Here is a 17,860-nt window from a genome sequence, read left to right on the forward strand (position 1 = left end):
GTTTGGTCCAGATTTGTCCTATGTCTCTCCCTATGCATCAGCCTCCACATTGCAGGAGCCCAGGAGCTCAGGATCTTTGGCTTTGCTGTATCTGTGAGCCTTTAAAGAGCAGAGCATGCAGCTCAGAGGTAGCAACAATAATCCTAGATAACAGACTCTCAGGGGCCTCCTGGCTCCTCCTAGACCATGCCAATAATGGGTTGAGCCTGGGTCTCCCTGGCTAGCCAGGCTGAAGAAGGCACTCCTTTCTCTTGTTCTAACAGACTGGTAGGCCAGAAGTGTTCTCTCTGCTTCTGCTGGTCTCTCATTGTCTCTGATTCCCCAAAGTCCCACTCTGCTCCCTACTCTGTTATTCTGGGTCCTTTTGTCTTATCTAGGGATAGATGTAAAGAAGACAAGTTTAACCAAGTCTTCACAGCCAAGAATTTTCTAGAACCTAATGCCCCTTTTCCTCTCCTCTCCCCTAGCAGAGGACAATGTTACCAGTAACTCACTTTAATAGTATCATGGCCTCACCAGCACTAGCCTGGAGGTCTCAATGACCCTGACATGTAAACATCATAATGACAGACACAAGGACACCTGTATACCCAGATCTTTGAGTTGGTTAGTAGGACTGCCAATCTTTTTGTTTGAATTGATTCCCAGGTAGGCTGTGGTTAAGGCTTAAGGCCCAGGCACTCCAATATGCCCTCACTGTATTTAATGCAGCAGTAGGCACATGGCAAGCACCCAAATCCTCAGGACTTGAACTCTTCCCAAGGGTCTCTCTGTGAAGTCCCAGGGATGTGAGAGACTGTCCTCTTTTCCTGACAGATACTAAAAGCGAACCCTAGAGAAGAAGGAAGGGCTGGTCAGAGGAAAAGCAGAAGAAATGAGAGGCTAGGCAATCCAGACTCCACCCAAGAGGCACACGCAATGAGGGGAGCAGAGCAGGGATAGGGAGGCAGGACTCACTTTCCATACACACAGCCTGCCTGCCAAAATTTACTGGATGGCAGGAATCCTAGATCTGTGGGTGAGGATTGAGTCATGTTATGAATCTCCTTTTTCTAAGCAGCATGTGAAAAAACTCCTCCATCTCAGGAAGAGAAGGTGGGGAAGAGGGGGGCGATATGTGTTGGAAGGTGGTGGTCGGCAACTGGAAGCACAGATTTCATTCTCATGCTAGAACAGCCTCCTCAAATTACAAGGGGTCCATTCCAGAAGAAGCTAGGCAGGCCAAGGAGGTTAGACTGTGGCTCTGGATAAAGTCGAAATATCACTGACATGAAACTGTACCATCACAGTGTTGATAATTTCCCTGGAAGAAGCAAATCCTTCCATAACCATAAATCAATCCCTCACTGCAACTGCAGAAATCTATAAAAAAAAAAAAAAAAAAATTCCACGATTACCAGAAATTCTAAATGCTCCACCCTACAAGCATAATTAGGGGAGATTCTGAAAGGTGCCCTGAGGCAGGCCATACACAGAGTAGAAAGGAGTTATATACCCTTAGAAAGCTCATTTAGGGAATGGGCTGTGCATAATGCATGCAGGCCCAGGAGTGCAGACACTCCCTCCCTGCAGCCTGCTCAGAGGCAGGCTGTGTGCCGCGACACTGGCAGATGGCTGCCCCGGTAGCAATCGTGCACGCTCCAACGGCCGCCTCCTCCCGTCCACCCTTGAGCACAGGCTTACGCTCTCACGAGGGGTGGGGAGCACCCGCAGACATTACCTCCAAAGAATAGTGCCTTTCCCTAGGGAAGGTAAACATTTCCATCAGAAGGCAGAAGCCAGCACAAAGGCAATTTCTCTCTGTGCAGGGAAAAGGAGCTGCAAACATAAAGTTGCTCAGTCAAAAGAGACAGATGATCTCTGCAAGCTGAGACATGCCAAACTGTCTGTAAAGAGTTTGCGCATCCATCAGCACAAGTGGCTGTGTAGGGGAGGGGGAGGCAGGAGTGGGGAAGGCCCCCTGAGGGTGCAGGACTCTCTGGACTAAGAAGCCCCAGGAGAGGAAAAGCCAGTCATTTTTCTGCTAGGGCTCTAGCCTGAGCAAAGGTGCAGCAAAAGACTTCATTTCCAGCAGATTTTCTCTCCTCTCAATTCTCCCAATCCATACCCAAGGTCTGTCCACTTCAAGCCTCTGCATTCACAAGCTTTCGGGGCCATTGGCTGTTCAATTTTGAGCCAGCCACTTCTCCTTCCCACTGGATCCTCTACCTTTTTAAAGTCACGTGTGATTAAAAAAGAAATGGCAGTTCACTAGTCTTATGCCTAAAATAACCTATAGAGAAATATGGCTTATGAACTCCCCCGTAATACAATACACAATTCAGAGCCCAGCCATTTGTCACAGCATTGAGTAATCCACATGCATCCCATGGGTCTAACGATAAAATTTGTAAATCAATAACAAAAAGCAGTATACCTTAGCCATTGAGTTAACATTTTTTAGCATTGATATTTTAACTTAGAAAATATGGACTTCTGAGGGTAAATGCTTGTAAGGGAGTTGTGTGCTAGAATGAAAGACTCTATACTTTCCAGAACCCCCGATAGCTGACTTCAATGCAAAAATAAAAACTCCAAGATTCACATTCTCCCAATGATGATAATGGCTTTCTTCTACAAACCCTGCTATTAGTATGACAGGTATGACCACATCAGTCATAAGAAAAGCACACGTACCTTTTATACTCAAGAAAAGCAAGCAAAATATCTGCTTTGTGCAAGAGCAAGGCACTTAGCAGGAAAGAAAATAATAAATTATTGCAAAGGCTTGAACTTATTTTTCTTTCTTCTGGATGATCAAACAATGAATGTAGGGGTAGGCATCACAATCCACAAATATACTGCCATGGTGATTGGTGCTTAGGTACAGGGATAAAACATGCAGAATTACATTTATATTCCAAAGAACACAGACAAGTGCCCTGACCACTCAGCCCTGCCGAGAGTCCTAATGCCAAATGAGTGGCCTCCTCCCCAGTCTGTATGGCACCACGGCAGGATCCCATCTGGGGTGTGTGTCTGCATTGCTATCTGACCAATTATCTGCCTAGAACAGACCTTGCCTCAGGATGCAGCGGGTGTGCAGGTGCTTAAGAGGCAGGTGTTGGGGTCCCTGAGTAAGAGCCCTCCCTCTGATATGGGAGGCAAGACTGACTCAGGTGCTACCTGTTATGCTGGGGGCACAGCTATACCCTGATGAGTTTCTCCTTTACTTAAAAAGATCACTTAGACATTATTCTATATTAGCTTTTTATTTTGAAATAATTTTAGACTTAAAGAAAAGTTGCAAAAAAAAGAAAAGAAAAAAAAAAGTACAGAATTCCCATATACTCTTCACCCAGATTTCCCTGCTATCAACATCTTACAAAACTATAGGACAATTATCAAAACTAAGAAATCAACATTCATATAATGGTAGTAACTAAATTATAGACTTTACTTGGATATCACCAGTTTTTCCACCATTTTTTTTTCTCTTCTACAATCTAATGCAGGATATCGCATTGTATTTGGTTGTCACATCTCCTTTGTCTCCTCCAATCTGTGACCGTTCCTCAGTCTTTGTCTTTCGTGACCTGGACATACTTGAAAAGTACTGGTCAGTTATTCTGCAGACTGTACATCAATTTGTGTTTGTCTGATGTCCACTGATCTTTAATACAACAAAAAACGGCAGCTAACATTTACTGACATATTATTGTGCACCTGGCACTAGAGTAAACATTTCATGTTTACCTTATTTACTCTTTAAAATAACCCTCTGACGTAGGCATTATTACTACCCCTATTTTACAGAGCGGAACAGTTCATTAACCTTTGGTGGAATTAAGTAACTTGCCTAGCAACTGGCTATAAAAGACAGAGCTGAGGTGTGAACCAGGTGGACTGACTCTAAAACCCTATACTATACGGTATATTCAAGGCACAGCAGCAACAAACAAATGCCAAAATACAACCTGGGCTCTGCCCTTGGCCATTCGCTCCTTGAAGAACATGTCTCATTGAAGAAAGACTTTATCTTCCTTCCAAAAGAGATGAAATACTCCACTTGAATTTCTGCCCATACAACTAGATTTTTTTTCTCTTGACAAGAAGTACCTTCCTGGATTAAGGGCAAAGAAAAGTCCATTGTTCTCCTGAGACCTTACTCTGAACTGGTGCCAGATGGAGGGAAAACAGATGAGAACATAAATGTGCTTAATTCAAGAGAATTCTCTTCTGAAGCCTTTTCAAGTGTATGGAAACACAGAGGTGACAAAAAGGGAAAAGAGCTTTTAGGATTGCTTTTTTTCCCATGTTACGCGCAGAAATATCCAATGATGGGCAACACAAATGGACACCTTGCCTTTAATATCAGGCTCTTTGGGAAAATTGAGGTACAAACTATTCATGTGGCACATGGTGTGTGTGTCAAGGGACAGGGCTATGGGAGGCAGGCTGGGAAGAATTCCAACTGCACTCCAGGATTTGTTTTTAATGTTTATGACTTTAGATCACTCAGTTCAACAGACTTGATTTTTCCCAAATCCCCTCTCTGACAACGCTAATGTGTTTTTCCTCTAGTTCTGACTGATCAGCGAAATATGTGGCTGGAAGGACTGGCTTGGAAGTCATTTCTATGATGCTAGCACAATTGAGAAAATATTCCCCCAGCTACAGATCCCTCCATCTATTTATCCCTGCCACCTGCCACTCAGCTGCAGGTAGAGGCAGCTAGGGAGATAAGGAGGCAGGGATGGCAGGGTGTGAAGGAGGGGAAAAGGGAACAGGGCTGAGAGCCTGAATACAAGGAAAAGAGAGAAAAAAAGTATTGTGTTCAAACAGCCACTTTAGAACCAAGACTTTCATTGATATGCATCAGCAGTGTCAGAAGAGGCAGCAAATAGGTGAAAAATTCTCAGCCTTCCTTAGAACTTTTTTTCTTACTTCTCTTCACCCCACAAAGCACATCCCTCAACTCCAAAATGAAGATAGACTCCTGTAAATGAAACACTTTATCTGGGTGCCTCCATTACTGCCAGCTTTGTAAAAGAGCCCTCCCCTTTGAAATCTACTGTTCCGTCTATACTGAAATATACTGTTCTATACTTTGATCAAATACTGGGAGCTGAAATGCTAACCATGTTACAGAACAATTCCTCCAGCCTCTCCATCTACAATTTAACCCAGTGGGAATCTAAAGCCAGCAGATAGCCCTCAAATCACACTGTGCACAGGAACACTTACTCCACTGTGTTTAGGGGCATCAGAATCGATCCCTAAGATCCAACATAGAAACCCAAATAGGGCAGCTTGGTAATTCTACATCTGCTTGAATAATTTCCCCCTCTCAGTGTCAAAGACCTCCAAAATTCACATTATTTTATTCCCATGTAGATGTCAAATAAAACTGCTTTCAGATCATGATCCCGCAGATTCCATCATCAGAAGAAAGGAAATCTGGAAAAAGCAATGGGATCTGAAGACCTTGTACCAATGAACCATGGGCTCCAAGAGAGACCAAGAGAAAATATAATTACTGCCTTATGGGGTATCTTGAGAACATAATATATACAAAGCATCTAGCACAAGGGGATGTTAATTTAAAAATGTTGGTTTTCTTAGTTTTCTTCCTTTCCCTACCCAACTGCTAGAATGGACTTCCTCGGTCCTATTTCCCCCGTTTTTTTGTGGTTGTTGTTGTTGTTTTTTGTAGGCCCCTTCCAATCTAGGATTCCCTCAGTCATTTCTTAGTCATGAGATTCTAGAAAACCTCCTCACCCTCTAAGAGCCTGAATGACTTGGCTGGGAGCCGTGGCTCATGCCTATAATCCCAGCACTTTGGGAGGCCAAGGTGGGCAGATCACGAGGTCAGGAATTCGCGACCAGCCTGGCCAGTATGGTGAAACCCCGTGTCCACTTAAAAAAAAAAAATTATCTGGGCATGGTGGCACACCCCTGCAGTCTCAGCTACTCAGGAGGTTACGGCAAGAGAATTGTTTGAACCCAGCAGGTGGAGGCTGCAGTGAGCCAAGATCATGTCACTGCACTCCAGCCCAGGAAACAGAGTGAGACTCCATCTCAAAAAAAAAAAAAGAGCCTGAATGACTTGACAAAACCAGAAGATGATGAAATAGAGATGTTCGTGCAACATTTAGAGGGCTACTGGGGTGGGGGGTGGGAGCTGTTTCTTTTTTCCCCTAAGGAAAAAGAACTTTACAAGTATACCATATTACTATTCCTTAAAAACTCACTCCTGCCCAGATAAACTAATTATGGCCATTGGTAATCAAATCCGAAAACTTTTAATCCAAAGAAATGGTTCTCTTCTTCCAAACAACTGCATTACTCAAACCATAAGCAGACTGTTCTGGGAATTAAAGAAATTAAAACTCAATCTTTGTTTGCCCAAATCCACATATTATGGGAAACAAGGCAAAACCAACAACTTATGAGTTTATGAATAATAGCAAAACAAAACCCCTACATGAACAGAAATATAATCAGCTTGATTAGCACCCAAGCAACACAAGGCTCACAGAGCCCCTGCACACAACGCCCTGCTTCATGCAGGCTCTTTACAGGCTACCAAAAGATCAGTGGCTAGTGGGGTGCCACCCCCACCCTGACCTCATGCATTGCCAGGGCCTCAAAGAGTTCCCTTGATGTTCTTTGCCTTCAGAAGATGGAAGGTTTTTAGCAGGTTCAGAGGAGCTTCCAAAAAGCTCTCCAGAGCTTGCCAGAAACCTGGCTTCACAAAGCCCCACAGGCCAGATGGACAAAGGTCTCCCTCACCAAACCCATAGACAGTCCAAGAGTCCCCATAATGATCCACCTTTTATTCCCCAGACTCCAGCCATCCTACTGTTCATCTATGAACTGTCCAGGGCTCAGATTGCTCCAGAAAGTCACCAAACCTCACCCACCATAATGTCAGGTTGTCAGGTGTCAACTGGACCTTTCCCAATACTGGGTGATGCTTAGTTCTGACCTCTTGGTTATCCAAGCACCTTCCCCACAGTAGTTCTTCCAACCCTTCCATTTCTCAAGAACCCAAATAAGTACTTCTCTTTCATTGCCCAAAGCAGAAACCCACCCTCAGCTTGGCTCAGAAAACTGAAGACATCTAATAGGAGCTTCTTCAATTTCTGTTTATATCCCTCCCACCTTTCTGTATTCCTTTCTAGCCTCTGCTTCTAATTTCTCAGTCTCATCACATTTATGAAGCCAGGACTGTCCATCTGCTACCTAAATAACTTTGCCCCATCAATGATGTCCCCTATGGGATTTTTTAATCTGTCAACACTGATTCCTTTCCCCTCTGCCTTCCAACATACACAAAACCTCTCTCTAGCCAGCTCCAATAACCCCACTCAGGGAAGCCTTGTCTTCAATTTCCTCTGCGTTCTTGCTGAGCCACCTTCCTGTCAGGGGTCCTCCAACACTATAAGCCCACGTGGGCAACCTCTGGCATGGCCACCATGGTATTCCTGGCATCAAGCACTATACTTCCAGGAGTTCAACAAATGGGACATGAAATAAGCAAGATTTTCAACACTGCTATTTCTAACTGAAATCACCCTTTTAGTTCTCCTCGTATACTTACTATCAAACTTCTCAAACCCAGGAGTTTACACCATCTTTCTTCATCTCCTCATCTCCCAGCACAGCTCCTGGTTGAATTCTATGACAGGCTCATCTGTTATACTTAGTTTCACACCTTTAAATCTACTGGCTTGTCAGTTCTCCTCCTGATCTCCTCCCTCTCCCTCACTGGCCCCCACTTCTGATGGAGTGAATGCTGCCCACCCCAGCCACCTCATTTTTCCCCTGCATGTACCTGCCACTCCAGCCAAGCAGATATACTCTCACTTCAGGTCTCTGTTCATATTATCCCCACCAACACCACTACTCATACTTTGTTCTCTTCTCTATCTAGTGAAGTACTATCTCTAAGTTATAGAGCAATTCCTCCCTATAAAGCTCTGACAAAACTAAAAATGCAACAGGTTCTGTGAAAGCGCCTCTCATTCAAGCTTTAGGCCAGCCTTTGAGAACGACTCCTAGCCCTGGTTAGTCTTAACCTTGGAGATGGCATAGGCTGCCTTAGCCAGTGGGATGAGGCCAATATTAGAAAAGGAAGCAAAGTCAGAGCTACAAAGATTCTCTGAATTAAAACAAAGTCTGTGGCATGAGGGCTGGACTATTTGGCAGCTAGTTTTCCATCATTCCTACTTGGTCTAAGTTTTCCATCTCAGCCATTTGGGTGTCCCAGCCTTTGTGAGCTGAGGCTATGCCACTCTGCTCAGTACTCCTGATTAAACCTCAGAAAGAACAGGTGGATAGAAGCAGAGGAAGGGAAGGACAAGGGCTTTGGGGTATACATTAAGCATACAAATGCTTGTTAGAAAGAGGATAGCCAACAGCTGCTCTCCATCACCACCCAAATGCACAGATTGCAAACTGGACCCTGGCCTGCCCCATCCGGGTAATGAAGGCCAAAGCCAGGGCAGAGACGCTCTGGTGCCAGAGCAGAACTCAGCCAGCCGGCTGCAAAGTGGCCTCAATCTTGGCAGTGGCTGCCAGGGAGGTTGCAGGCCTTCCTGGCCTGGCCTCCACCTGCTCTCCCAGGGGGCTGTGGGATTTAACTGCTGAGGGGCAGTGATCAGCCATACTAGGAAGCTAGTGAAGAGATCTCCCTATATGAGAAATGAGGTCTCTCTGTAATGAAGAGGTGTAAACCATCCTCATGGAGCTTCCTGGAGCCTTCCTGTATTCCATCATCTTTTTTCCTCTCTCAGTACAGGATAATTTGAAGCCTCAGAAACTGCTCCTATAGGCCTCAAGAGACCTGGCATCCTGCCATCCTCCAAGTGGTTCTGACAAGCTTGTCTTACCAAGGAGAAGGAGATGCTCGGAGTGGAGAATGCTTAACAAAGGCTGGGGAGGTGGACATTATAGAGGGAAGGACCCCCAAAAAAAAAAAAAATAGAGGGAAGGACCATAAGTATAGGTAGAAGAGGAACAAATGAAGTTCTAAGGAAGTCCCCCCCAAGAAGACTAGAAAGCCCTCAAAGTAAGAAGGGCAGCGTCGGCCAGGCACAGGGGCTCACACCTGTAATCCCAGCACTTTGGGAGGCCGAGGCGGGTGCATCACGAGGTCAAGAGATCGAGACCATCCTGGTCAACATGGTGAAACCCCGTCTCTACTAAAAGTACAAAAAATTAGCTGGGCATGGTGGCATGTGCCTGTAGTACCAGCTGCTCGGGACACTGAGGGAGGAGAATTGCCTGAACCCAGGAGGCGGAGGTTGCAGTGAGCCAAGATCGTGCCATTGCACTCCAGCCTGGGTAACAAGAGCGAAACTCCGTCTCAAAAAAAAAAAAAAAAAAAAGAAGGGCAGCGTTGTGTAGAAGGAATTAGCACCAAAGGTAAGCTCTGTTGAATATTTCATCCTGAAAAGTTGCCAGAGATAGCAACTTATGTCCAAGAAGACAGACCACCCCAACACCACACAGAATCAGGCTGTTTCTTCTCTTTAGCCCCTGCCCCACCTTTCCAGCACTGTCCTTCAGCCAGGGTGAAAGATCATTCACCAAAGACCCCTAGCTACACCCCTCCCTTAAGTTATTACTTCCTTAACAGCAGCTAAGAAGTTCCACTGCCACACTGTGATGAGCTGCAGGGGCTTAGGCATGAAGTGCCCTGCACCAACAACCTCACTCCCACCCACTCTCATAGGCCTCACATGTGTGTGCTTGTCTGTGTATGAAGGATGGGACAGAAGAGATCATACTCTTGGGGACCATGGTGAATGAGACAACCCATAAGGAAAATCCCTCCAGGATCAGGGATGAAGAGAGGGAGGGTCACCTGCCTCCCAACCACCGATCTGGGAAGTGGGCAGAACATACTGGGAGCTTTGCCCCTTAGTCTCACTTTCATTGCAACTGTGGTATAATAATGTGTAGTCTTTTTCCCTGGTTCCTGGCTGGCTCAGTGTTTCCAAAACTCTTGGAATTTTTTGAGCCATAGGAGTGTATTTTGTTATTCCTAACAAACCCGTTTCAACTACGGGGCTTTTATGCTAATTAGGTGACTCCTGGTTGGGGGTTCTAGAGAGCATCAGCATGGAGGCTGGTTGCCAGAAAGACCAACCCAGGATTAGAGGGCTGGAACTTTCAGGAGAGAGGAGGAGGATTGGAGATTGAGGTCAATTACCAATGGCCAATGCTGTAATCAATCATGCCTACATAAGAAAACCTCCATAAAGGCCCTGAAACAATGAGATTCAGAGAGCTTCCTGAACACCACTTGAGCATGAGGGTTGGTAGACACACTGAAGTGCTGGGAGGCTCTGTACACCACCCCTACCCCTACTCCAATATCTTGCCCCATGCATCTACCTGTTATTTGGCTGTTACTGAGTTGCATTTTTATAATAAACCAATAAACATAAGTAAAGTGTTTTCCTGAGAGCCATTCTAGCAAAGTATTAATGTCAAACCTGAGAAGAAGATTGTGAGAATCCCCAATTTATATCTCATCAGTCAGAAATACAGGTGGCCCAGAACCTGCAACTGCCATCCCAAATGCAAGCAGTCTTAGGGACGTAGCCCTTTAACTTATGGGATCTGAGACTAGTTCCACGTCGTCTGACATTGTCAGACTTGAATTGCTGCACACCCACTTGGTGTCAGAGGACTGGAGAGCCACACTGCCCCTCCAAAGCTGCAAAGAGCCAAAAGCCCAACAGAAACAGTGTCACAGAGTCACCCAGACCAGAGTCAGGTGCTCCTTCAGACAGATGTCCAGAGCCTGCAGGAAATCAGACTCCTCTCTTAAATGCTTGAAACCAGAGTAGTTGGTCTACTATAAATGAGGTTTTTAAAATTCAATTCCCTCTTATTGCTCGTGCAGATCTGAAATGATCTGACCAGATGGCTGGTGCTCTATAATTCTTGGATTGCTCTCATCAGTTGTTGATGATTTGGATTTTTTTCTTTTTCTTTTTTTTCCCCCCTCATATGAACGTGTTCTTGCACAGGCTTCCTGCATGATCACATTGAGTGGGCTCTTTGTGCTAATGCCAGTATTTCAGAGACTCTCACAGCCACCTGGAGTCAGATCAGGTCAATAAGGAGCCCCAGGTCTGTGCCTGGCTATGCTTCCCTGAGCCCACATGGGGCCAACATGCAGCACTGGCTAATGAGCAGAACAAGGGGGCCTCTGCCAAGGATGCCTCCTTATCTACACTGCTCCTTCAGGTCCCCAAGGAAAGGGAGGTAACAAAGATATATATACATAGATATGTTTTTTAAAAGACAGTGTTGCACTATGTTGCCAAGGCTGGAGTGTCCCTGATTGGCTATTTACAAGTACCAATGATGCAAACTCCTGGGCTTAAGCAATCCTCCTACCTCAGCCTCCTGAGGAGCTGGGACTACAGTCGCATACCACCATGCCCAGAACAAAGGTATATTTTTTTTAATGACAACTACAGCCACTTATTGAATATGGCCAATGTGCCAGGCCCTGTGTTGAACATTTTACATGTTAACCTTGTTGCATTCTCACATCATCTCTGTGAAATATTGTATTTTCATCCCTATCTTCAGATGAGGAAACAGGTTCTGAGATTCTAAGCAATCCGAGCAAGGCCACAGAGCTCAAAAAGAGAGCTGCAGGTGGAGTTGGAGATTCAGCATCATAAAATTTGATGAACTGCCCCACACACAGATCTCAGGGTTAAAGAGAAAAGGCCTTGGCCTTGCCATAACATCCTTTATGCCCTCACTGAGCAAAAACCATTTCCACCAGGACATCCAAAATGCTTTGGTGGCTGTTTTTGTCTTTGTCTCTGTATCCTTTGTAAGATTATGAGCTGAATAGAGGGCAGGGGTCATATCCTTTTTGCTACAAGATAATATGACACAGTGGTTAGGAGCTGGGGCTTAGAGCCAGACAAATCTAAGTTTCAATTCCTACTCTATCACTTTTTGGTTATTTGGCTAAGTCATTTCTTCTCTCTGAGACTCAGTTGTATCTGTAAAAATAAGGATAGTTATAGCGCCTGCCCTCAAAGGAAGCCTGGCAGAGTCAATGCTCAGTAAATGTGAACTATTATCTATATCTCTGGCTATAGATGATGCCTGGCACAAAGTAGGATCTCAGAAGATGCCCAGGGGGCAGGAACCCATTGAAGCTGGCTGTCACTGGCATTCTGTAATACCAACTACACAGACACAAAGTCCTGGTGTTCAGGGGTCCTCAGTCCCAGGACAAATTCCTGAGTTCCCTGCCCAGAACCCACAGGACCTGCCAGCAAACAGCTTTCCTCTGCTTGCTTGTGAACAGCTGATGCTGTAACCACACTCAAATGCTTGCTGTGCCTCTTTAAGGTGAGGCAGATCCCAAAATAAACCAGAAGAAAGAGACAGGAAAATCACTTCTAGGAACAAGCGGCTCCCAGTGAGGATGCTGACAGCAATAACAGAGGCAGGTAGACTTCAGGAGATTCACCTGCAGCTGTTCCACTGAGTGGCCAGGGCCCAATTCCTACTTGGACTGCAAAGAAGGCCCACGAAGTCATGGGTTGGTCCCCTGGTGTTCCAGGCAGCAGGCAGTCTGGAAATCTGCTTTCAAATGAGCACAGCCAAAACAGCCCATGAACCCCACTTCCCCACTTGGGAGCCTAAGGACAAAAGAGCTGTGGTCTTCCCTTAAGAGTCCTGAGGGGACAGAAGGTACTGAATGGGGGACAGTAACTGTCCATATAAACTTGTCATTTTCTTAAAGTCCACCACCTTCCCGTGCCATGCCACTGACTCTTAGATAGGAAACACTCTGCTAATCCTTTTTGCTTGTGCTTACCCTTGCTCCATGATCAAAGTCTCTGTTAAGGAAGGGAGGACATTGCATGAACATGCAATTCTCTTCTTCACATCATAAGTTCCCTTCCCCATGTAAAGTTATAGGGACAGAAACCGACATGCTCATGTACCCTCACTGGCATCCAATGATTCCACAATTGGATTGAGGGGGTGGCTAAGTGGAGAATTTACCACTGAAAATCAGAACAGCTGTGTACTGACTGATTTCTCCACGTTAGGAAGTGGGCAGAGGGCTTTGCATCTACCATCTCACAGCATACAACAGCCTCTGCAGCAGGCAGGGCAGGACACTTCCCCCATGCCACAAATGAGAAAAACCAAAGAACAGAAGGATTCCATGACTTGCCCAAGATCCCCTAAGTAGCAAAGCTAGGATTTGAACCCAGAACTCGCTGAGTCTAGTCTGTCCTCTTTACCACTGAATTATACCACCTCCCCATTTACCTACCCATTCAGTTCCCAGGACTGGCTACATTCCTTTTAACCTTTAGGTAGATGTGTTGGAAGCTCCCAGGCAAAATTCAGAATGTGGTAAATTAAATATCATAATGTCGTTGAACACATGTGCCAGCTATCCACACAGACCCCTGAATTTCCTAACAGTAAACACAGAAAACATGTCAATCCTGTACTGGGGCCTCCACTGGTCTGACGCGATGACGCCAGATTCTTAATGACCCCACATCAGACACCAAGGCCAGAACAAGCCTCCCACCTAATCTCTCCTCACCAGTCCTGCTTTTGAGATGGAGTGTAGGCAAAAAATGCTCCTGGGATGGGGCAGGCATGACTGGAACCAGAGTTGCTTGGCCCTCTGAGCTACAGGGCCTCTGTGTCTAGGTCTAACTACAACACACCAGCCTTTGGGACAACTCCAAGGGAATTTTGTAAAGAAGGGTTTACCAAAGACTCTTGAGAAACTCCAAGGCAGAGGGTGATGTCAATAAAATATCAAGTTAACTGTAAAAATCAGTGCTCTACTCCAATTCTCTGGGAGTCTCTCAGAGTCCACAGCCCACTCTTATCACACAGGCTCTGGTTGTCCCTCCCCAAGGATACAGAGAGGGGCTCTTTTCTTTAGCCTTTCATAGCAGCCCCACTGCCCCGAGGGCTGGGCAAGGGGTCAGGGTCAGAACTGTCATCATTGTTCAGTCTGTAACATGAATCGGGATGCTACTGGTTGAAGGGAGCTACTGACTCAACCACAGGAACAGATAGGGTAGGAGTCGAGGCCACAGGACACTGACTTCCATCTGCTCCAGGAATTTGCCTGGTTAAAAGTGGTACAAGAAGGCCAGGCTTGGTGGCTCATGTCTGTAATCCTAGCACTTTGGGAGGCTGAGACAGGTGGAGTGCTCGAGCTCAGGAGTTCAAGAACAGCCTGGGCAAGATGGCAAAACTCTCTCTCTACAAAAAATACCAAAATTAGCTGGGTGTGGTGGCTTGCAACTATAGTCCCAGCTACTCTGGAGGCTGAGGTGGGAGGATCACCTGAGCCCAGGAGGCAGAGGCTGCAGTGAGCTGAGATCGCAACACAGGACTCCAGCCTGGGTGACAGAGCAAGACTCTGTCTTAAAAAAATAAAAGTGGTACAAGCAACTCTATATACATAAAAACAGTGGATACAGTCTGTATCTTCCACGCCCTACCACTGAAAGCCTCTGGTTTTAGTCCTTAAGAACCAGTGGGGCTCAGGTCTCAAGTGAAGCCAGGCGGGGAGGGGAGGTGATGGCAGGCAGAGGTTGGATCTGCTGAACCCAGTACCTGTATTCCTAAAAGTTCCCTCTGCTCAATGCCATTAGCTCCCAGTTGGCTTCCTCAGAGCTTCATCACTCTTCTGTGGCAGCAGCTACCCATGTGCAAACCCAGCAGGAGCAATATTGCTACCAGAAAGCTGGCTGGCACAGCAAATGCTGCCCTGACAGCACAGCAGCAGTGGGGGCAGTGAGGACATGGTGATGAATATCGGCAAGGAGCTGATGAAACTACACTGCGGAAGCTGCCAGGGTTTGCTATCCACCTTGCCACTCCTGAGGTCAGTCCCAGTTGTCAGTATAGTAGGCACCAGCCAAGGACAGCTAGGACTGGGAAGACATAGGAAGAGAGCGGGCCCAGGCTCTCGGGTCAATGGCATAGGGCAAGTTAGCTGGATGACATAGGACAAGTTACCTAACCTCACTGAGCCTCAATGCTTTCATCTGAACATAAAGATAGTAATAGTTCCTATTATAGTGAAAATTGAACAAGATTACGCATACAAAGCACCTAGTACAGTACCTGAATATGGTAAAGACTCTGCAATTGCTGAAAATATTCTCATTATTTTAAGCCCTGGGCCCAGGCTCATGAAAGGGTTAGAAAATTGTTTCTTCTGAGGATGCACTATTTAAAAACCAGGCCAGGACCAGCCCCTGTTTCTTGGAACAGGTTTAACAACAGAACACTCCTGCCCCACACTGGTGCTCAGGACTCTCCCATGAACAATATTTCAGCAGCACTGAGCCGAGCAGCAGAGCCCAAAATAGCATTTGCAGAGCGAGGCACATGTCATTGCCTCTCCAGTGCTTCAGAAGTGCAAGGAAAGAAAGTTTTCAATCACTTGCTCAGAAACCATGGCCACCCACCACCTGCCTTCCTTCCAGGGCACTCAGATGTTGCAATCTCTGTTCTGCTGGAAAATGAAGGTCCCTGAGTCCTGCAGCAGCAGCTACCACTCTGACAGACCATGCTATTCCCCTCCCACAGGCCAGAGATGAGCAGCCTGAAGGAGCAGTCCAGTGGGGACAAAGGACATATGTAGTTTGAATTCAGAGTGTGTTTTGTGGGGACAGAGCTGGGCCTGGTACCTGGTCGAAGGGCCTGCCACTCATGTGTTGGGTGGAACACCTCCAGGACCTCGGCATCGAGCTCCTCCTCTGCTTTGGTTTCTTTTCTCTCTGTTTCTTTGGTGCTGCTCTTCTCTGGGTTGGTCAGGGCAAACTCCTTCTGAGAAGAGAAAACACACAGGGCATGACCCACCAGAACTAGGCCCCAGGTAAGCAAAAAGAAAATGGCCTGAGGTGGCACATTCTTTTCCTCCATGCCCCTCTCCCCAACAGCCAGACATGTCTGAACAGTCACAATTCCTTTTGCAAGGTCAGTCTCAGAACCAGCACATATGAAGTAATAGGGCTAAACAAACACATGTCGTAATGTATATAAGTGGCACTTTTGAAAACGCATAGGGATGACTCTAGAAGATCCCATGGTATCTTGAACAGGTTAAGGGAACACATTAGGGACAGGGGCTGGCAAAAGGAAACAATAAGAGTCTTTTACTTTCTGACATGCTATTATACTGTTTGATGTTTAAAACTCGCATGAATCATGTTTATAATAAAAATAAACATATTTAGAAAAGAAAAAAACACATGCATAAACGGGAGAGTAAGGCCTCAAATGGTCACTACAGATGTACAAAAGCTGGCAGCTAAGGCCCAACTGAGTCCCAAGGAGCCCAGGAGGGCACAATTCCCCAGAGTGCCTATGAGCCATTCAAACCATGCAGGAAGGGTAGGGAAGGTGGGAATCCAGCTGGGCTGAGGGAGGAAGATGCTCAGGTTGGAAATCACTTCCTAAAACCTGTTTCCTTCCACCCTGTGCAGAACATAGAGGATTAATGAGATGGTGTCTCTGGAGCATTCTCAGCTCAGGAGACAGTGATGCAAGATAAATACAAAGTATTATTCATTTTGCTCTTTCCTGGACTCTCATCCTTCCTATCCCATTTTTAAACCTGTTCTGGCATAAAAACAATAAGGCCTCAGGAAATTCGAACCAGAGGGTTCCAGAGCTCTGGGAAATTGCATTTGGGAAAGCAAGGAGGAACCCACATTGGCACATAGGGAGATATTTTTCTGCCTGCCCGTCTCCCTGGTCATCACTTTTTCTCTGCTTCCCAATCTCTCCCCTAGCAATAAAAAGTATATTTCTTGGAATCTTCCTATGAGCCCGAATCTGTGCTGGTTACTTTACATAGATCTCACTTCGGTCTCCCAACAATTCTAACCACACCTGGGAGAGGTTATATGCATACATCTGGAAAGTTAGTTAACATTCAAATAACACCTCATTCTTGGCTGGGAGGGGTGGCTCACGCCTATAATCCCAGCACTTTGAGAGGTCAAGGTGTGTGGATCGCTTGAGCCTGAGTTCAAAACAGCCTGGCCAACATGGCAAAACCCTGTCTCTACAAAAGATACAAAAAAATTGGCCAGGCATAGTGGCGCATACCTATAGTCCCACTTGGGCAGCTGAGGCAGGAGGATCATTGGAGCCCAGGAGGCAGAGAGGCTGTAGTGACCTGAGATGGTGCCACCACACTCCAGCCTGGGTGACAGAACAAGACCCTGTCTCAAAAAAATAAACTAAAATAAAGTGCTTCACTCCAGATAAGAACTCCCTCCTGCCTGGGACCCTCAATGATCTTTAGTTGTCAGAGGAACAGTTAAAATGCTAAGGTACTGGTGATGACAATGTAGACCCCTCCAAGAATTTTTACATTTTAACAAGAAATAAAGGCATGAAATTTAGATGGCAGAATTTCAGGCCTTACTAAGGACCAATAAGGAAAATATCTTGGCAAGAAGGTGGTCTCAAATCACACCACAAGTAATGAGAGGCACTGACTCCAGCATAGTGGTTAAGAAGCTGGAATAATTCAAATCCCAGTTTCTCGTGACTCTGGAAAGTTATATAACTTTCTAAGCTTCAGTTTCCACATTTTGAATATGAAAATAATAACATCTAGCTCACAGATTAGATGAGATACTACATTGTAAACCACTGCCCCTGGGTACATGGTAGCTGTTACTGTTATTACTTACAAAGGCAGACATTGATTTCAGGCTGGATGAGCCTGTGCTGTGACAATCAGGAGTGACTATACAATATGGCATCATTCAAGCAGGTCACCTGCGCAGCCTGGTGCCTCAAACCCCTCCTATCC

At 45.9% G+C, this 17,860-nt stretch overlaps 1 protein-coding gene across 4 annotated transcripts in view; it reads right to left on the minus strand.

Annotated features, from left to right (window-relative positions):
• Nucleotides 1-17,860, minus strand: part of SIL1 (SIL1 nucleotide exchange factor) — a 243,705-nt gene that overhangs the window by 151,986 nt on the left and 73,859 nt on the right. For all 4 annotated transcript variants that reach the window (XM_035285917.3, XM_078360555.1, XM_008985639.5 and 1 more), the window contains exon 3: nucleotides 15,720-15,858. In XM_035285917.3, coding sequence (XP_035141808.1) covers nucleotides 15,720-15,858 — 139 coding nt within the window. The remainder of the gene's footprint in view (nucleotides 1-15,719; nucleotides 15,859-17,860) is intronic.

The sequence above is a fragment of the Callithrix jacchus genome, chromosome 2 (assembly GCF_049354715.1).
Source record: "Callithrix jacchus isolate 240 chromosome 2, calJac240_pri, whole genome shotgun sequence".
NCBI lineage: Eukaryota > Metazoa > Chordata > Mammalia > Primates > Cebidae > Callithrix > Callithrix jacchus.